Source organism: Dama dama, chromosome 27 (assembly GCF_033118175.1).
Source record: "Dama dama isolate Ldn47 chromosome 27, ASM3311817v1, whole genome shotgun sequence".
NCBI lineage: Eukaryota > Metazoa > Chordata > Mammalia > Artiodactyla > Cervidae > Dama > Dama dama.
In genome coordinates, this window is record NC_083707.1 from 37,720,374 (window position 1) to 37,742,469 (window position 22,096).

At 35.1% G+C, this 22,096-nt stretch overlaps 1 protein-coding gene across 2 annotated transcripts in view; it reads left to right on the forward strand.

Moving 5' to 3' along the window:
• The window catches only part of SMCHD1 (structural maintenance of chromosomes flexible hinge domain containing 1), a 122,877-nt gene that overhangs the window by 73,689 nt on the left and 27,092 nt on the right, over positions 1-22,096 (forward strand). For both annotated transcript variants that reach the window (XM_061131061.1, XM_061131062.1), the window contains exons 31-42: positions 3,229-3,308; positions 3,546-3,703; positions 5,289-5,404; positions 7,023-7,087; positions 10,319-10,406; positions 11,036-11,167; positions 12,074-12,223; positions 16,136-16,262; positions 16,429-16,548; positions 17,467-17,552; positions 18,147-18,269; positions 19,811-20,001. In XM_061131061.1, the coding sequence (XP_060987044.1) occupies positions 3,229-3,308; positions 3,546-3,703; positions 5,289-5,404; positions 7,023-7,087; positions 10,319-10,406; positions 11,036-11,167; positions 12,074-12,223; positions 16,136-16,262; positions 16,429-16,548; positions 17,467-17,552; positions 18,147-18,269; positions 19,811-20,001 (1,436 nt within the window). The remainder of the gene's footprint in view (positions 1-3,228; positions 3,309-3,545; positions 3,704-5,288; positions 5,405-7,022; positions 7,088-10,318; positions 10,407-11,035; positions 11,168-12,073; positions 12,224-16,135; positions 16,263-16,428; positions 16,549-17,466; positions 17,553-18,146; positions 18,270-19,810; positions 20,002-22,096) is intronic.

A 22,096-nucleotide genomic window follows, 5' to 3' on the forward strand; every position in this document is an offset into this window, starting at 1 on the left:
AACTGGAAGTCCATCACCTCCACTAGCTTTGTTTGTAGTGATGCTTCCTAAGGTCCACTTGACTTCACATTCCAGGATGTCTGGCTCTAGGTGAGTGATCACACCATCATGATTATCTGCATCGTGAAGATCTTTTTTGTACAGTTTTTCTGTGTATACTTGCCGCCTCTTCTTAATATCTTCTGCTTCTGTTAGGTCCATACCATTTCTGTCCTTTATTGAGCCCATCTTTGCATGAAATGTTCCCTTGGTATCTCCAATTTTCTTGAAGAGATCTCTTGTCTTTCTCATTCTATTGTTTTCCTCTATTTCTTTGCATTGATCACTAAGGAAGGCTTTCCTATCTCTCCTTGTAATTCTTTGGAACTCTGCATTCAGGTGGGACTGTTCTTTTTTTTCTCCTTTGCTTTTCGCTTCTCTTCTTTCCACAGCTATTTGTAAGGCCTCCTCAGACAGCCATTTTGCTTTTTTGCATTTCCTTTTCTTGGGGATGGTCTTAGTTCCTGTCTCCTGTACAGTGTCACGAACCTCCGTCCATAGTTCATCAGGCACTCTGTCTATCAGGTCTAGTCCCTTAAATCTATTTCTCACTTGCACTGTATAGTCATAAGGGGTTTGATTTAGGTCATACCTGAATGGTTGAGTGGTTTTCCCCACTTTCTTCAATTTCACTCTGAATTTGGCAATAAGGAGTTCATGATCTGAGCCACAGTCAGCCTCCGGTCTTGTTTTTGCTGACTGTATAGAGCTTCTCCATCTTTGGCTGCAAAGAATATAATCACTCTGATTTCGGTGTTGGCCATCTGGTGATGTCCATGTGTAGAGTCTTCTCTTGTGTTGTTGAAAGAGGGTGTTTACTATGACCAGTGCATTCTTTTGGCAGAACTCCATTAGCCTTTGCCCTACTTCATTCTGTACTCTAAGGCCAAATTTGCCTGTTACTGCAGGTGTTTCTTGACTTCCTACTTTTGCATTCCAGTCCCCTATAATGAAAAGGACATCTTTTTGGGTGTTAGTTATAGAAGGTCTTGTAGGTCTTCATAGAACCGTTCAACTTTCACTTCTTCAGTGTTGCTGGTCGGGACATAGACTTGGATTACCGTGATATTGAATGGTTTGCCTTTGAAACAAACAGATTATTCTGTCGTTTTTGAGATTGCCTCCAGGTACTGCGTTTTGGACTCTTTTGTTGACCACGATGGCTACTCCATTTCTTCTAAGGGATTCATGCCCACAGTTAGATATAATGGTCATCTGAGTTAAATTCACCCATTCCAGGCCATCTTAGTTTGCTGATTCCTAGAATGTCGATGTTCACTCTTGCCATCTCCTGTTTGACCACTTCCAATTTGCCTTGATTCATGGACCTAACATTCCAGGTCCTGTGCAATATTGCTCTTTACAGCATTGGACCTTGCTTCTATCACCAGACCCATCCACAACTGGGTGTTGTTTTTGCTTTGGCTCCATCCCTTCATTCTTTCTGGAGTTATTTCTCCACTGATCTCCAGTAGCATATTGGGCACCTACCGACCTGGGGAGTTCATCTTTCATTGTCCTTTTCATACTGTTATGGGGTTCTCAAGGCAAGAATACTGAAGTGGTTTGCCAGTCCCTTCTCCAGTGGACCACATTCTGTCTGGTACCAGGGTTAGGTACCAGTTGTTAACACGAGTATTGGAATAGTCAGGTTAGGATCTAGAGGAGACTTTGGATGTCTTGCACAAAGTTGGATGCCCTCCTGCAAAGGGAAGGGGAAGATGCTGTCAGGCCCTTGCAAGGTTGTGTTTTGACAAGTTTTTCCTGTTGGTTAAAGGGAACTCATTTGTCCTAGCCAGGTTGTTGCCAGGCGATACAGAGAAGAGATCTTAGAAGTATATTCAGCCATGCTTGAGTATCTTTCCAGAGATTTTATAATTTTAGTAGGTACGAACAGTTTGTATTATGTAAATACACAGTTCTCTTGAAATTAGTTAACAATTTCAGTAAGGATTTCACAGGACTCAACTTGTTTACCTGTAAAGCTGTACAGAAGGGAATTCCCTGGTGGTCCAGTGCTTGGGATCCTTGCTTCCATTGCAGAGGGCATGGGTGCACCTTGGTCAGCGAACTAAGATCCTGTAAACCACGTGTGCAGTCCAAAAAAAAAAAAAAGTAAATAAAAACTATACAGGAGGTTAAAGTACCAGGAATGACTTGTCATCCACATGGACTAGTTTTCAAGGTAAAGTAAAAAGGGTCAAAAGTCTTACGCCTGTCAAAAAGGACTACAGTATTGCTGTTATATAGCCTGAAATAGAAGACTGACTTCTGGCTTAGCAGCAAAGGTTTAGGACCCAGATGGAAGAAAGACTGAAAAAGATAGGTTGAGAGAGGATAGATTGGAAGGTAAATGAGACGGATGCAAACGCAGTGTTTTATTTTAGCAGTTAAATCACTCTTTCTCACTTGTGTCTCTCCACTGTTGCTTTTTGTTTCTTTTTTGCATGTACCATAATCACCTAATCTTTAGGTTCTGTTAAACAGAAGTTAAGTATTAGGATTTAGGAGAGAATCTGATTTTCTGCTACTACAGTCTTCGAATTTACTTTTGTTCTTAGTGTTTGCTTCTAAGAGAGTTAAACAGTGATTATGTTGTACCCCAAATAAGAGTGTGATCCTCGTTTTTAGAAAAGCATCTGCAAAAGACTGAAAGATTCTTCTAACAAGTGATTAGGAAGTGTGTCCACTGATTCTTAATCATTTAAAAGTAAAAGCTTAATTATCACTACAATGGTAGTATTGCAACAAAGATTTTAGAAACACATCTGTGTAAACATTAAGAGGATGAAGTAACTAACATGGACATGGTGTTATGCCTTGACTTAAAATTATGTATGTGTATGTATGTTTATTTCTCCTGCACTGTCTCCCACAACCCCCCGATTTTGGCATATACCTTCTGTATTTATGTGACCAAACTTCACTTGGTATAGCAGTGTTATTGAAAGAGTGAACACTGAATTCTGCAACTTAAGAATTGAAATACACAAAATTCTAGTTTAACTGATCAGCGTGAATGATTGTTATCCTTTAGATTGTGTGATTACATGTTATATTATTTCAGCTAGTTTAAATTAGACAATTTTAGATTTTAGAGTATGTGCAAATGTAGCTTTTTAAATAGTAATAGAGGAAAAGAATTTGATTCCTAGAATTTTCTAATTAACCGTTTTGTTTTGTTTTTAGCTCACTCCTTCAAACCAACAGCATAAAACCGATGAAAGGGGCAGGGCTAATTTGGGAGTGTTCAGTGTTTTTGCCCCTAGGTAAGAACTGAAAGTTTGATAGTTATTGGTATTATAGAGATTGATTTTTCTTATTACTTGATGAAGTTAAGAGTAATACATAGCCGTCTATTTAGTGTTAGTCAGGAGTTGGAATGAGACAGGAGTAGAGAGGTTTCCTAAATGAGTTAAACTTTGTATAAATTGTCTCAGAATTTTTAATTATAACTAACACAATTTGAACCCCTTCCCCCTCTTTCCCTTTTTCTTTCTTTTTAGAGGAGAACATATTATGCAGGTTAAAGCCATTTATAACAAGAATACCATAGAAGGACCCGTAATTAAGTTAATGATTCTTCCAGACCCTGAAAAACCCATTCGTATCAATGTTAAATATGACAAAGATGCTTCCTTTTTAGCAGGGGGTATTTTCACTGGTGAGTAATTCAGTTTTAAAATAAATTTGTGGTGATAGTTTGTCTCTCAGATTAACAGGGTAAATTATTTATCCCAGGTGCTCAGCGTGATAAAAAAGCAATCATGTTGTGGGCTTTTAAATAGCAAAGAAAGAATATTAGGCTTAGCTTTGTCTTCCCTCTCCTCTATATCCTACATTCCTTTAATGGTCAAGAATGAACTTAAAGCTCATGTATAAGCTAATAGTTTAAAGTGTTTCAGTGTGTGTTTATTCACTCACTGAACTGTGAGATTCTGCCAAAGAAGAATGAAGTACTGAGTGGCAGGAGCTTCGGGGGGTGTGTTCCACTAACTATGCAGCACTGTTAAACGAAATTGAGGACTGTTCAACTTAATTTGGATAGAAATGCATCATATAATTTATGATTAAAGACACTTCGTAACAACAAACATTTACTGAATACCTGCTGTGTCCACCCACTATGCTAGATTCTTAGTTCCAGTAATGAACATGGCAGTTTTCAATGAGTTCAGTCTAATGTAGGAGACAATCACCTAAGCAGATGTTTCTACAGTCTAATGTAGGAGACAATCACCTAAGCAGCTGTCAAGTCAATAGGAAATTACATTTGCTTTGCATAGGTCATTTTCTTGAAAACTTTGATTTTCCTGAATGGATGAATTCCTGTGCAGTAAAAGAAGCAGACGAGAAAGTTTAAATTGAAATTTAACAATATTTTGAAATAATTATATATGTACATAAATTTTTAAATCTGTTCGAGAAGATAAGTCCTATTTCCTGTGTAAAAACTGTAATAGATGACCAATGAATATTACAGATGATAAATACAAGGGAATATTACTAGTTTAACTATGGTATGCTATTGAAAAATCATAAAAGAAAGTAAACACTGTATTCGCAGACTACATAAAGTATATAGATTTGTAACCACTTGACCTAGATTGCTTTGTCTTCAGTCTGACTTTTTTTTTTATTTTTTACTGAAGTATAATTGACTTACAGTGTTGTCTTAATCACTGCTGTACAGCAGAGTGACACAGGTATACATATACATATACACTTTCTTTTTCATATTCTTTTCTATTATGGTTTGTCACAGGATATTAAATATAGTTCCCTGTGCTGCAGATAACACAGTCTAACCTTTTTGGTCTTGCTTGGCAGACTGTGAAAATAAGACAAAGGACTATTAATGGCAAAGATGTGGTTTTTTTTTTCTCGCTTTACAGCATCATTTATGGCATGAACTAGGAACACAATGTGTTTATACAAGCACGTGACAGTTGTGCATCAGCATCTTTACAATACTGAAGGATCAAAGATGTATTCATTAGGTTTCTGTGGGAGGTGTAGCACTATTGATCTATATCCAGTGCCTGTTATGATTGTATAGTTCTATAGACAAATAGTTGGGGAAGACTAATTGAAAATGGTTTTATTTCTTCATCAGAATTTTATTATTAACATTTAAACAAGATGTATGCTTTAAAACATACAATTAAAAAAAAAAGACATACAATTATTTAACCAAATCCACTAATTGAACTAGAAAGAAAATAACTTTTTAATGTTCCCCATTACAGATTTTATGATTACTGTTATTTCTGAAGATGACAGTATCATTAAAAATATTAATCCAGCACGTATTTCCATGAAAATGTGGAAACTGGCAAACAGTGGGAACCGACCGCCAGCAAATGTAAGTCATAGAAAGCATTTTAGAAGTTAAAAGTAGCTCTTAGATTTAACATAAAATTAAATGTAGTTTAATATAAAATGCAGTGTGTATATCCTGTAGAACTAGAAAGTAACCCATTCCATCACTTAGATTTTTAAAAAATATACCAGGGTATGTTTCAGAAATAAGTCTAAAGACCAGTAGCACAAGACAGAAAACCACTAAGTATCATTAAGAGATAATACAGAAGCAATCCCACTCCTGGGCATACACACCGAGGAAACCAGATCTGAAAGAGACACGTGCACCCCAATGTTCATCGCAGCACTGTATATAATAGCCAGGACATGAAAGCAACCTAGATGCCCATCAGCAGATGAATGGATAAGAAAGCGAGACACAGATGTATAGAACGGACTTTTGGACTCTATGGGAGAAGGCGAGGGTGGGATGATCTGAGAGAACAGCATCGAAACATGTATATTATCAAGTGTGAAACAGATCGCCAGTCCAGGTTGGATGCATGAGACAAGTGCTCGGGGCTGGTGCACTGGGATGACCCAGAGGGATGGGATGGGGAGGGAGGTGGGAGGGGGTTCAGGATGGGGAACACATGTAAATCCATGGCTGATTCATGTCAATGTATGGCAAAAACCACTGCAATATTGTAAAGTAATTAGCCTCCAACTAATAAAAATAATTGGGGGAAAAAAAAACACACCACACTTTAATTCCAAATGTAATGAATTATATTTTGATACCTACATTTCATGGTGAGTGGAAAAAAAATTTTCAACACACTAAATTTAAACTTTTAAAGGCTTTAATTAAAAAAAAAAGAGATAATACAGAAAGTGAGAGAAAGAAATACGATTGATAGAGTACAGAGTAGTGGAGTGGACAGACAGTTTGAGAGTCTAAAGCTGCACAATCCAATAGAAATGCAGTACTAGTCACATGTGATACTTAAATTCTGCTAGTAGCCACATTGAAAAGAAATAAAATTAATTTAATATAGTTTTAAACTAATATATTAAAAAATTACCATTTTACCATGTACTCAGTATTTTAAAATTTAATAATGGTGTTTTACATGCTCATATCTTTCCAAGTCTTTGAAATTTGCTATGTATTTTATGCTTACATCTCCTCAATCTGAACCAGTCACATTTCAGGTGCTCAGTAGTCATTATGGGCTACCATACAAGATAGTGCCAAACTAAAATAAATCTCAAATTGGAAAATAAACCAAACTATATCAGGGGCCCTGATTTAATAATGCCTTTTAGGATTTATGGTTCAGTTTAATCATCTGTTTAGGAAACTAGCTTCCTTAATTTTATACCATGAGTCCCACCAAGCTGCTGTTATTTAAAATTATGTCACCACCGTTAAGATCTGTTATATGTCCTTTAATAATTAATGGTATATCTTTTCATTATGACTAATCTCACTTTTGTGTCACACACGCATGATAAAGATATATATATATATGTATACATGTGTTTGTGTGTATTAATCAATGCACGTGTGATCTGGATTCACACTTGGTAAAGGTAAAGTAAGTTTCTATCCTAAATATATTATGCTAAATGTTTGTGATTTCTCTCCTCTTCTCCTTTGCCACTTTTCCTTCTAGGTAGAAGTATTTAGTTGTAATAAAATAAAGGATAATGACAAAGAAGATGGCTGCTTCTACTTCAGGTATTTCTCAAATCATTTCATATTTTAATGCATATTTTGTTACAGAGTTAATCAGTGTTGGCAACAAGTGCCTGTTAAGCTAAGGAGAAATACTTTATGATCAAATAGAAAATGTTATTTTTTAAAAAAATTTTTGGTCAGGAAATTTTTTGAGAAAATATTTTGTCTACAAAGTTTGCAAAATGATTTGGGGAAAGATTGTTGTAATAGATACATTTGCTTTCAGAACTATCAAAAACTTGAGAAGAATTCTATTGTCAGAGCATTTATAATATTATGTAGGAGATTTCTATAATTCTAAACTTAAGATCTTACAAAATAAAAAAACTGAACTGGTTTTTTTAATTTAACTATGTGACTTTAAGTGTTGCTTCTGTACTTTGAAATCTGTAAATGGTTTTGGATACATGGTGTCTAAGGTTTCATTTATTAGAAATGTCTTTTTGCCTTTTGAACTAATAAATTGCTTTATTTCATTAAATGTATTAGTTTATAAAGCCAAATAGAAAACAAAAGGTACAATTAGAAATTGTTGTTACAATAATACCAGCATTCACAATTACCTGTGTGTTTAACTTTGTTGAGATCCCTATTTTTCCACATAGCTTCAAGTTACTATCTATTATTATTTTGTTTTACCTTGTAGGACTCCCTTGACCATTTCTTCCTGGCCAGGTGTAGTGGTAATGAACTCTCTTAGCTTTTGTTCATATGAAAATGTTGCCATGCTGCATGGCATGCAGGATCTTAGTTCCACAACCTGGGATCAAACCCTGTCCCCCGACCCCCACCCCGGTCTCCTGCCTCCCTGCAGTGGAATCACTGAGTCCTAACCACTGGACAGCCAGGGCATTCCTCTCTGAGAATGTTTTAATTTCTCCCTCACTTTTGAGGGACAGTTTTGCTGAAAGTAACATTCTTTTTTTTTTCTCTGTGCAAACTCCTTGTTTAAATTTTATATTTAGGCAAAATATAAAAACATTTGGGATTTTTTCTTGGAGTATATGCAACTTTAAGAAAAAATTTTTCATTCAGTAGATGTATAATCTCTTCACCTGCCCCTCGGAGGCCCGGGTAGAGGCCAAGGACGGGGCGGAGGCGAAGCCCGGGCGGCCTGGGGCAGGCCGCGCGCACATGGGCCCGGCGGGCTAGGCGCCCACAGACACTGCGCCCACAGATCCGGCGCGGCCTGCCGGCGCCTGAGGACCGGCGCGGGCCGCGGGCCGCGCTCTGGTGCCTCCAAAACGGCGGCGGCGGCGGCGGCGGCCGTGAAATAACATTCTTAGTTGACAGTTTCTTTTTTAACACTTTGGGAACACTGGCCTACTGCCTTCTGACTTCCAAACTTACTGATAAGAAATTCATTACCTTGTTGAGGATGCCTTGTATATAATGATTTGCTTTCCTCTTGCTGCTGCTAATATTCTTTTTCTTTGTCCTATGAAAGTTTGTGTTAGTGTGTCTTGGTCCTTTTGAGTTTTACCTTACTTGGAATTCCTTGAGCATCTGGGATTATATTAATGAGCATCTGACATTATATTAATGTCTTTCATCAAACGAGGGAAATTAACAGCCGTTTTTCAAAAATTGTCCCTGCCATCCTTTTCCCTTTTTTCTCCTTGAATTGCCACAATGTGTATGTTGGTCCACTTGATGCATCTCAGGTCCCTTACACTCTGTTCACTTTCCTTCTATCTTTTTTCTTTCTGTTCCTCAAACTGTATAATTTCCACTGTCTTATCTTCAAGTTCATTAATTCTACATACTTTAATCTCCCTTTGAATACCTGTAGTGAAATTTTCACTTCAGTTATTGTACATTTCAGCTGCAGAACTTGCTTTTGGTTTCTTTTTTTTGGGGGGTTTTGTCATACATTGATATGAATATTTTAATTTTTTTGTGTGTGTGTGGTTTCTTTTTAAGTTTTCTCTTTAATTGATATTTTGGTCTTCACCTTACATTACTTTCTTGACTTTTTTCACATCTTTTAATACTTTGAGCATCTTTAAAGTGAAGTCCTTGTCTAGTATATCAGCCTCCTGATGTTTTTCAGGGACAGTTTTGATTGACTTATTTTCCCCATACTTTACTGTCTGTTTGCCTTCTGGGGTTTTTGTTATTGAAAATTACACATTTGAATCTAATGTAATCACACTGGAATTGAGTCCTTTCTGTGTGCACTTATCAAGGCAATGTAAGATTACTATATAATAAAATATATTACTAGATTTTATTACTAAAATTATTTTGAGTTTTGTTATCTTATTACACACCAGTAACAAAAATAAAGTTTTAGGTATTTACACACTCATCTCTGTGAATAATGATAGGCTTACTGCTTTCTAATCCTTGGTTGTTTTATTTCTTTTCCTTGCTGTACCTCACTGGCTAGGACTTAAGAGTAAAATGTTGAATGGATACAATGAAAATGATTATTCTAAAATCATTCCCCCCAGTCCAAAAGGGACATTCAGCATTTAACTCATAAGTATGATGTTTGCTTTAGTGTCTTTATTTTGGGTAGGTATCGTTATCAGGCTGTTCATTTGTAATCATTACTAAAAGAACTTCTATTTATCATGAATGACATTAGATTTCATCATCTGTTGAGGCAGTAGGTGTTACTTTCCCTTTATATACATATATATGGATAGATACAGGTATATAGTTAGTTGTTTCACTCCTAAACTTTATTTATTTATTTGACTGCTCCATCATTTATATATTCATTGTGTTTGTGGCCTAGCAAGTCTACCTCTTAGTAAGTTCCTTATTGGTAATTTAGTTACAATAAATATCTTTAAACATATATAGTTACAGTTACTTATTTAGAACATATAAATGGAAAACAAAGCAACATAAGGTCAGTTGGATAGTTTGTAAACTTGAAATATAAAACTGAGATGGAAATTTGTGTGGAAATGAAACTAAATTCATTTGATATGTAATTCAGCATTTATTATGTTTACTACTTTATCAACTTTATATTCAGTGTTTGCCACATCCAGAGTTCTTGTTGTAGATGTTTTGTGATAGAATGTCTGGGTAAGAGGGACTGATGGTAAGCTTGATGTTGCAGGAAGTATTTGATGAATGAAGCTGAATGTAGTAAAGTAACTCTCTTTTTACTCATTTACTTTTCATGGAAAGAAAAGAAATGTTAATGCTTTGAATTTCTTTCCCTTTTATTTAAAAGTTACCAGTGATTTTATCTCTTTCTTCTTAACTTAGGGATAAAGCAATTCCTAACAAGGTGGGGACATACTGTATCCAGTTTGGTTTTACGATGGATAAAACAAATACTCTTAACAGTGAGCAGGTTTGTTTACTCTTTTTATGCATGGCAGTTAGCTTTAGTTAGCTTCACGTTTTCTTACTTGGTTGAGGAGTGAAGTGTTTGAAGTGTTTTGTTTAAAAGTGGTTTGATTATTGGATGAAAGGTATAAATAATGCCATCTTCAGGAATTTTAGAATAATATATACTTAAATTATGTTGATTAAACTTAACCTGATACGGAAGTTACTTTTTTATCCTTGTTTATATGGAGGACTTGATTAGTAAACATTTTAATCTATATCATGGACAGGGTTGCTCCTCTCAGTTGTATGTGAAAATGTTTCAATTAATAACATTTCAGGATTCTAGATAATGAAGTTTTAAGGTAGTTTTAACATACATCATCTCCATTCATTATTGTTAGTGCACTAAATTTTTTTAACAAATACATGTATTGTTAAGTGTTTCCAAATTTGTTTTTAAATGGTTAACATTCAAAAATTAATGTTACACCTTTTATTTTCATTTTTTAAAAGTTGATTGGTTTTAAGAATTTAATGGAAATATGTTTTGGAAGGTAGTATTTCATTTTATTTAGGATATGCTCTGTTTCTTCATCTTTAAATACTAAACCATTAATGTGTTGTTAATTAGAATGCTCCTTTTGTTAGATTATAGTGGATGTTCTACCTAATCAACCTGTGAAGTTAGTTCCTGAAGTTCAGCCAGCTACACCAGCTGTTTCAAATGTTCGCTCAGTTGCCAGTAGGACCCTGGTCAAAGATTTGTATCTTCGTATCACGGTAATGTTTATTTACTTCCAAATTACCAAGGGTAACAAAAATTATTCTTAGTTTCAAGGTGCAAGACAGTTACTGTAGAATCCTATCTGAATTATTCTGTTTAAGTTTATAGGAAAAATTTATGCAAGTTAATGAAATGCTTATCAGTATCTTTATACTTAAATACAAATAGAGAGTGAATTCAATTATACATAAAATAAATCCAGATATACTAAGTAGAAGTGATTAAAAAATGCAGAAATCTGCCCACCTTTACTAATGTTTATCTTTAATCCACTATTTCATGTAAGTATTATGAATGTGTTAAGTAAGTCGATTCTTCAGTGTCCATTTCAATGAGGGGCAGGAAGTAATTAAGTATGTATTTTGAAGAGGTTTGCCATCATGACTGATCATAATGAGCTCCTTAAAACTTTCTGGTTACCCAGAGGGTAAGCAAAAATAAGGCTGCTAAAAATACTAACAACAGCATGTAAAACACACTAGTGGGACTTCATTTTTTGAAAAATTTGGCTAATAGAGTTGTTAACACCTTCAGTGTGTTTTTCTGTTTTAGACCATGAAATTTACGTGGTTCTTAAACTGGTTTTCCCTTGATCTTAAATAGATGTGGAAGGTACATAACACTTTTTTAAATGTGAGTCCTTTTAATAAAGTTGGGAATCATTGTACTAGGTGGAAACTTTTGGTGCTTTTATGGTTTTGGGGATTATTGCCTGCCTGTAGAGCTCTAACTCTGAGATCTGAATTCTGTGTTTGGAGTAAGAAGGATCAGGGTGATTTAATATTTGGAACTTTAGAAATAGGTCATATTTCTGATTTTCCCATGTTCATCTCTGTGTTTGATCTTTTTTCCCCCCGCTTCTTTTAATTAGTTTTCTGAAACTTTTCATTGTTTACTTTAAGGATGACTACAACAATCATACTGGAGTTGATTTGATTGGCACTGTAATGGCTACCATTAAAGGTTCTAATGAAGAAGATGACATACCTCTCTTTAATGGGAAAATTAGAACGCTTGAATTTCCCTTTGTGAAAGGTTCAGCTGAAATCACGGTAATATTTTTGTCTTCTAGTAGATAAGGTTTTGGTTTTTAATAGTTTAAACCACAATATTATTATACTTGTTCTTTTGTATGTATAGCTATGATGATATTCTAATTATAGCATTAAATTGGAAAATCAGCTATTTTGATTTTTGTTCTGAGCTATTATACATTGAACCCATGATCACTGTTACTGTTAGAAAGAAAGACCGTATTTTTCTTTTCCCCTGTGGATGACTTTTTTCTGTGACTGGATTGTTTTAACTTCAGTGACAGTATAATCATGTTTCATTGAAAAGCCAGCATCCTGTGGATAGAAATAGAATCAAACATAGCCCAGGTAAAATGTACACATATCTAGAAAAGTTTAGTAAGACCAGCTTATCTTTCTCATTTTTTTTTTCCAAAATGGAAATAGCTTTGCTTCTATAAAGCATACCCAGTGAGAGAACATCAAAAAATAACCACTGTACTATCACCATTCCAAGATACTGATGATTAGCAATTCAGTGTATAACCTTCCACACTTTTCTGTATATAAACTAACACTGCATGGATGTCCTGTGAATGTGATTTATGTAGATGTGGAGGAGGGTGTAAAGTTTCATTAATACATTGGAACTCTACTTTAGTGAAATCTTTTCTCATTTCGTACATCCTTGCTGTATATCTGTCAGTTCAGTTCAGTCGCTCACGTGTGTCTGACTGTTTGTGACCCTATAGACTGCAGCATGCCAACCTTCCGTGTCCTTCACCAACTCCCGGAGCTTTCTCAAACTTATGTTCATCGAGTTGGTGGTGCCATCCAATCCTCTGTCATCCCCTTCTCCTCCTGCCTTCAGTCTTTCCCAGCATTAGGGTCTTTTACAGTGAGTCAGTTCTTCACATTAGGTGACCAAAGTCTTGGAGCTTCAGCATCAGTCCTTCCAGTGACTCTTCAGGACTGAGCTCCTTTACACTTGACTGGTTTAATCTCCTTGCAGTCCAAGGAGACTCTCAAGAGTCTTCTCCAATACTACAATTTAAAAGCATCAATTCTTCGGCGCTCAGCTTTCTTTATGGTTCAACTCTGACATCCATACACATATCTGTATCTCACGAATAAATCGACATTGTTGTGTTGATGGTTATAATTTATTTGATCAATCCTAAAGTGAAAATTTAGTTTCTTTCCAAAGTTTTATCAGCAGTGCTTCCATCAGCTTTCTTCACATTGTTTTAACAATATTAGGCTTACAGTTGGGGAATCTGCCATCTTGTACCTGGTCTACAGTTTGACTTGTTGGTTGGTCTGGCAAAGATTGACCATTATAGCATTTCCATTTTAATTAGTTTTCAACACTTTAAAAATTCCTGAATTTTCAGACAGAGATCTTTTTCTGTAATGCTGTAATGGTCTTTGCCAGACCAATGAACAAGCTGAACATCTCCAAATTCCTGGTTTATTTGGAGAATTTGAAAGACTTGGCAGTACTGGGCCAAGATTCTCTTCAGGTAGTAGGATTTTCCAGTCAGCTGCATCCATGCTGCTGCTTTTCATTCCTTGACATTGAGGGCAAGTGTCAGTTGCTACTTATATTTACACTTGTTCTTTTATTTTTATTATGGTTGAGGGTAAAGTGAAATTTTCTTATACTCTTAACAAAGATTAGGTAATGAAACCACAAGTTGAAAAAGAGAGAAGGGCAGGGAAGGCATTTTGAACATGCAGAGTCAGTTTGTATTGGAAAACACAGGTGCCCACTCCCTGTATCCAGGTTACCTTTGTCCTGTTTCCTTGGCCACAGTTGCAGGCATTTGCTTACCCTGCTGTACGCATTTCTGAGGTTGAGATGGTGACATAAACTATTCTCCCACAGCTACATGTTCTGTCAGATTCGTGTCATGCATGTGAATTTCCACTAGAGGTTCCTAGTATCACGTTGAAGCAGAAATCTCTCAGGTCCTACTTGGCTCCTGACCATGTATTAATTTGGTAGGTCTGGGGCAGGGCTGTGAGATCTGATCTGATCTGATTTGTGCAGGTGATTCTTGTCATTAGGGACATTTAGGAGACACTGGGTCTAGAACACAGTCATTGATAAATGTTCCCGTTTGCTAGAAAAGAATGTGTACTGCTTTCTTTAAAGCTTTAATCTAAATTTATATTTATTCATGTTTGTTAATTGTGTTACTCAAATTCTTTATCATTTGCCTTCTTGATCTAAATTTTACTCTGCTATGTATTTGTCCATTGCTTGCTTTTCAAGTTGCCATTTGTATATGAATCCAGTTTTGGACTCTTCAGTTCTCTTCAGTTCTGTTATTCTGTGGATTTTGGTAAACTGAACTCATAGATTACAAACTGTAGAACTTGGAGATAGGAAAGGCCTCCTTAAATAAGACATCAAGGATAAGATTTTATATTTAAATATGTAAATAGAGGATTAATAATATTTTGGTATAATTGTATATTAGTACAGTATATTGAACATACTTTTAAAACATTCTGAAGAACTTCCTGCAAATCAATAAGAAAAAAAGACAATCTGGTAGAAAAATAAATGATAAAGAATATAAACAGGAGTGGAAGAGAAGGTATAAATAACTAATAAACAGGAAGCATGACCTCAGTAGTAATCTGGGAAATGATAGTTAAAACAGTAATAATTGGTTGTTTTTAATACATTTTTTAGAAAAAAGAAAAAAAAGCTTGATTGATAATAAGTGTTAGCCAAACATCAGGGGAACTGGATATTACACACTAATGATGAGGGGATAAATTGATGTAGACATTTTCAAGAGAAATTTGATACTACCTATTAAAATAAACTTTTAACAAGTCATTATATTTCTCTTGATAGTCTAGAGAACATACCAAGAGGTATATAAAGATTCTTTCTTTGCTGTATTATAAGTACTAGCTAAAATTTTTTACTAAACTGTTCATCACCCAGTGAAAGAATATTATAGTATATTATATCTATACTATGCATAAATGTAAAAAATTGGTAACTAAACATTTACTTGAATTGACAGATCAAAATTAGTGCTGAAAGCAAATTGCTACAGTAAAGTTTGTTATATTCTAAGTGTAAACAGTTTTATTTTTGTGTTTATATTCATATAAGTACATTGAAAACAGCTTTCAGAAACCAAGTGGGATTGGGCATTGGTTTAATGATAGACTTATTTTATTATTTCATGGATTGTTCTATGGTGTTCTGTTGATTTAGATTTTTAAAAATTTTATTTCTCTGAACTTGATTACTATGGTCTAAAAAATGAAACAGCTAGTACCCACTGTTTCCTTGTAAGACTGAAAAGATTATTTAGGATATAGATATTTGTATTGCATTATTTACTAGCTATATGCTATAAAATATATCAGAAGTTTTTTTGTGTGTGCATTAATGAATAAAAATACATAAAAAAGCCCAAATCTTTAGAGCTTTTCAGGACCTCTTGTTTGGTCACCTGGGACTGGTGGGTCTGCTTCCATGGTAACAGCTGTAACTGAAACTCAGCACTGGGCTTTGTGTACTTCTTTGTGATTATTTTTATAACTTTCCCACCATCAGTTGTTTCACACTGCTTCAAATTAAAGATAGAAATCAAGCCATTTCTGGTCAAGATATAAGAAGCCATTGATATTTCTGGTTTGGAAGATACTTTTTCTCGTAGTTTTCTATTTATATAATTTTTGCATAAGCTATTTATTGATAAGATAATTTGGCTTTCAAACCAACACCAAAGAGTTTTATGTCTTGGATGGTGCTGCTGATGTTTGAGTGAATGCTTAGTGAATCTCACAGGTCAGTCAGTTTTGCCTTTTAAATTTACTACTTACTTGAAAATAGAGCACAATGAGATATATAAATTTGTATATTTACAGATATCTTTTCAAAACTTGTTTTTCCTTACTGCTCTTTTCTTTATACAGAGTCTAGTGCTAGCAGAAAACAGTCCTGGAAGGGATAGTACTGAATATTTTATTGTGTTTGAGCCTCGGCTGCCAGCTTTATCAAGAACGTTAGAATCATATATCCTACCATTTATGTTTTACAATGGTAAGTTTCTAGGAAACTAGAAGATAAACTCTTGAGTTTGTGGTACTTTGAATAACTGTTTTGCTTTCCATTAAATGGTGCTTACTGGTTATCTAATCTTGTGATGACATTTTGGAAAAGTCACAATTTAAAAAGTGAAATAAGTTACCTGAATGTTTTTTCTTAGATGTTAAGAAGCAGCAACAAATGGCAGCACTTACAAAAGAAAAGGACCAATTATCCAAGTCTATTACAGTGTACAGAACTTTATTTGATACCAGCAAGCAGCTTCTTGATGAGATGAAGTGTAAGTCGTTTTGTGTTCACAAGTGATAGAAAATGATGCTTTGGGTAGTGGTGAGACGGAAGGTTGAGTCTATGGGACACAAACATTGTCTGCCTCCCTGGACTTAGAAGTAAAACCGCAGGACACGGCAGAAGGATAGAAGTAGTGGTTTATATTACTCATCATTCAATCTTATGATGAAGCATTCTTGTCTTTACATAAACATATTTCTTGTTTACCTACAAAATTTTGCAATTTTTATTAGGAATCTGAATCTATATGAATGTAAGGGTTTTGACATAATAATAATGTTTATATCTAGCTTTAGCATTTGGCAAAAGATACTAGATGACAATATCACTGAAAAAGTGATGTGTAATTTAAGTTTTAGTTTGACTGTGTGTAGTTTAATTTACAAACATCTGCAGCAGAGAAATAGTTAATTTGTTTTTTAATAAATACATGGCATATTTGCTACAGTTTTTAATAATGTCTGTACTGTTAGTGATGCACTATCATTGCTTTCCATTTGTCAAATTTTTTCACATATCAGGGATATTTAGAGGGTAATATGAACCAAGTAATGAAATAATACATAATTTGTAGTACTAAAAATTGTTCTTTAAAAAGTCTTGTTTTCTTAGAATAACCTTATGTAATTATGTATATATTACATATATTCATGTGGATTAGAATTAAATAACTTATCCAAGATTACTTGTAGTTTGCAGTTTATAATACCTCTAGTTGCATTCATTTTGTGTTTTCTTTTTGTATATTAGATGTGAATGTTAATTTTAGATTTTTAGTTTAAGATTTCTATAATTATCATTTTTCATTTTAGCATCAATTATTAAAAGGAAAAAAGGGATTGAAAACATTTTTCAAAAACTATTATAAGAGCTATCACAAATTGATAGTTTTTGTTTTTAATTTTAGGCCAAGTTGAAGAAGCAAAATTAAAAGAGGCCCAGTTGCGAAACGAACTGAAAAACCACAATATTGACATTTCTACAACACAGCAGGTACAGTTTCCAAGTATATGTGAAAAGTTTTTTTTTTTTTTAATTCTAGCCTATAATTTGTTTTTAGTCATTCATATTTTATTAGGAATGTTGACACTATTGTTTTGGGGTCCTAAGCCATATGGGGATTATAATCCAGTCACTTACTGGACATTGAAATAGACTAACAATAATGGAGTGCTCTTTTCAAAGAAATTGCAGTTTGTGTTTCTGATCTAATGATACTAGTAAGTTATATTAATAATACACCAAGTTGAGAACTTTCACTGAAGTGGCCTAAGTAATAATCGGTGGCAAAGAAAATGAGAGAAAGTGACAAAAGACAATAGATTTTTTAGAGCTTATATTCTTTATGTGTATAACTCGTAAGTCTTATTATAGGTCTTATATAATTCTTAACTAAGAAAAAAAGAGTCAGTAAGGTTGATGCTTTACATTTCTATGATCATATTCTCAAAAGAAAAGAGTGGCTATGTAGTAACTTCTGTGTAATTGAGTTGTCCAAATTGTTGGTTTTTCTCTGCTATTTTCTCTACCTTGTACAAGACTCATTGTAATCGGCCTTGCAGTTAATTATTCTTTATAAAATTACAGATGCCACACATTGAAGCACTTTTGAAAAGAAAGCTATCAGAACAGGAAGAACTAAAGAAAAAACCCAGAAGATCATGTACTCTTCCAAATTATACTAAAGGCAGTGGAGATGTTTTGGGAAAGGTTTGTGTTTCAGCCTTTTACGGGGCAGTACATTTTATTGTCTTGTTTTCTGTAGGTTTTGTGTGATACTGGGTCGTGGAGCCATGACGATATCAGTGGTTGGGGATCCCAGGCGGGCTGGAGTGAAATTTCATCACACTGCTGAGATGGTGTGCACTTAAAACCTATGAACTGTTTACTTCTTAAATTTTCATTTATTGTTTTCAGACTGCTATTGATTGGATAACTGAAATTGGGGAAGGAGAAACTGCAGATAAGGGGGAATTGCTCTACAGGGTGGACACTGTGATGTTTTTAACAGTGACACAACATTCTCATTGTTAGGGCAGGTGTTTGCTACCGGATCAGGTAAGAATAAAGGGTAAATGTAACCATACCAGTGTAATAAATGACTTTTCAAATCAGCCACAAAAACTCAGCTTTTGAGCAAGGCTTTTTGAGCAATGTTGGACTTTGAGGAAGAAAACTTTGAACAAACTTGTGACTAAAATCCAGTGGTTCCTCTGCATCCGCAGGTTCTAATTCCTTGAATTCAGTCAACTGCAGAGGAAAAATATTTGCGGGGGAAAATTCTAGAAAGTTCCAGAAAGTGAAACTTGAGTTTGTCACATGCACATGCAGGCAATTATTTACATAGCATTCACATTGTATTGGGTATTATAAGTAATCTAGAAATGGTTTAAAATATATTTAATGTTATATGCAAATACTGTGACATTTTATATAAATGATTTAAGTATCCACAGATTTTAGTATCTGAGGGGATTCCTGGAACCAGTTCCCTGTGGATACAGATGGATGGTTGTACAGTTGACCCTTCAGTAGCAAAGGTTTGAACTGTGAAGGTCCACTTACACACAGACTTTTTTTTTTTTTTTTAAACTAAATACCGACTACAGTACTGCCTAATGGTTAAATCCTTGGATGTAAAACTAGGTATGGATGACTGACTGTGAAGTTACATACAGATTTCCAGTTGATCAAAGGGTCGGTGGCCCTAACCTCCGTACCCTCCATACATAATCTCCATGCAGTTGTTCGGTGGTCAACTGTTCTTGTAGATAGGGAAGTGACTGTTAATTCTGAGCCCTACAGAGTTTATAAAAATGGAAGAAATGATTCTTATTTATGATATTTAGATTTATTTTCTAAAATATCATCGGCATAAATGATCTACTTAGAAGGGTATAGCTATATTTAGGTTTAAGTGTGTTTTATGCTTTTAACAATTGACACACCCAGTAGTAGAGAGATGAATGTGAAAAAAAGGTACCTCACCTAACTGATAATATGCCAAATATTTTTATTTGGTTATTGGCAAAATTTACTGTAGTTTAATCTGTGAAATAGTTTTTTGAAATTAAATAGCATAAGAGACCATTTAAAATATTTAAGCCAGTAAGCTTTTACAGTTTGAGAATTTTTTGCTAATTCATATGAATGTTTCCCAAAAAAAGTGCTTTTGCTGTTTGGATGTTGACTTTTAATATATTTAATATATTTAGAAGTTTCTTAACCTGATTTTTTAAAACGGCTTCTAGATTGCACACCTGGCGCAGATTGAAGATGATAGAGCTGCCATGGTCATCTCCTGGCATCTGGCAAGTGACATGGACTGTGTGGTCACCCTGACCACTGATGCTGCACGTCGGATTTATGATGAAACCCAAGGTCGTCAGCAGGTGTTGCCCCTCGATTCTATTTATAAGAAGACTCTTCCAGATTGGAAAAGGTCAGAAAAAAATGAAAGTGGTGATTTAAAAAAAAAAAAAATACCTGTTCTATTTTTTTATCAAATCATAGAATTTTAAAATTTCTCTGAAAAAAAAAATTTTTTAATAAATAAAATTTCTCTGAAAGGTGCCTAAAATAGAGAAGTGACTCAGATTATCTACATTAATTTTTGTCTTCCTCACAAATATGATCTTCATTAAGATCAGTGTTGCAGTGTATTTGATCACATAGGCTTGCCAGGTTTAATTTGCCAGTTAAATGTTATTTGTTTATATGACAGATACACATACAAACAAACACGAAAGGGAAGGATGGTGAGATGTCATGATCATTAACAGACTATTGAACTCCTTTATTTGGAGTAAGAGTGTAGATCAGTGTCTTTTGTCCTGTTGTAAGTCCTATAAAAATAAACAGCCATCATCTAGATAGAGAAGGCCTCTATTGGAACTGCCATTAGCAAAACTGAAATGTAAGAGATCATCTAGTTAGGATGTTACATCTGTGTTTATATATAAATCTGTTTTCTCTAATTGTTTTCCCATTTACTTTTCAAAATAAGTTTTTCAGCATAACCATGCAAACCAGTTAGCCATTTAAGTATTTTATGTGTACTCTAGTTTTGACTATTTTTAACAAGCTGCCTTAAAAGACTCAAACAAAATGGTGATAGCAAAGCAAAAAAGAAATTAAAATATATAACAGAATATTGACCAAAAATTTTCTCAGATTCCTAAACAAAGTTTTGCAAGGCCTACAGTTGAGTAGAAATGGGACTTGAAGGAGGATGGAAACTAAATTAAGAGCTTCAGTCAGTTCAGTTCAGTTCAGTTGCTCAGTTGTGTCCGACTCTTTGCAACCCCATGAATCGCAGCACGCCAGGCCTCCTGTCCATCACCAGCTCCCAGAGTTTACTCAAACTCATGTCCATTGAGTCAGTGATGCCATCCAGCCATCTCATCCTCTGTCATCCCCTTCTCCTCCTGCCCCCAATCCCTCTCAGCATCAGAGTCTTTTCCAATGAGTCAGTTCTTCGCATGAGGTAGCCAAAGTATTGGAGTTTCAGCTTCAACATCAGTCCTTCCAATGAACACCCAGGACTGATCTCCTGGACTGGTTGGATCTCCTTGCAGTCCAAGGGACTCTCAAGAGTCTTCTCCAACACCACAGTTCAAAAGCATCAATTTTTCGGTGCTCAGCTTTCTTTACAGTCCAACTCGCACATCCATACCTGACCACTGGAAAAACCATAGCCTTGACTAGATGGACCTTTGTTGACAAAGTAATATCTCTGCTTTTTAATATGCTATCTAGGTTGGTCATAACTTTCCTTCCAAAGAGTAAGCGTCTTTTAATTTCATGGCTGCAGTCACTATCTGCAGTGATTTTGGAGCCCAAAAAAATAAAGTCTGACGCTGTTTCCACTGTTTCCCCATCTATTTCCTGCGAAGTGAAAATTAAGAGCTTACTATGTCATTAAACTGACATTTTATTTCACTTTGTAATCTAAACATAAATCAAGGAAACAGCTGGAATTTGAACTCAAATCTGTCTGCTTCTAAAATCTCCCACTCTGCTCCCAGTCAGTACCCATTTTAAATAACATGGGATGTCCTATTTAATCATAGTGACTGTGTTGAAAAGAGTAATAATTTTTCTGAAAGTAATTTTCCCTTCAGGAGGTCTTCTATTTTTTTTCCCATTATCCCTGAGGATCACATTAAGAATCCTTTATTTAAAAAAAGTATGAATTTGTTATTTAAGGCTAATGCTTGCTCTAAAAACTAGTTATCCTCCGTTCCTGGTCTTGTTCCTCCTACTGGGATTGAGTTAACTAGCTCTTAAAGCCACTCCACCCTCTACTCCTACCTGCACAATTTGGGGAAAGCTACCCTATGTGGGCAGGGGAAGCCCTGACACCCCAGTCAGCCTCCATCTCTTGAATCTCATTGTTATCCCTGGATTTCAGTTGGTCATTCTGTACACTGTGTCAGAGGATAGGTGGCCAGAGTACTGGGCTGCTTCTTTTCCATGTTCTCAGCCTTGGCCTTGCCCATGCCCTCAGACATTCTAGGGCCACTCTCCACATGAGA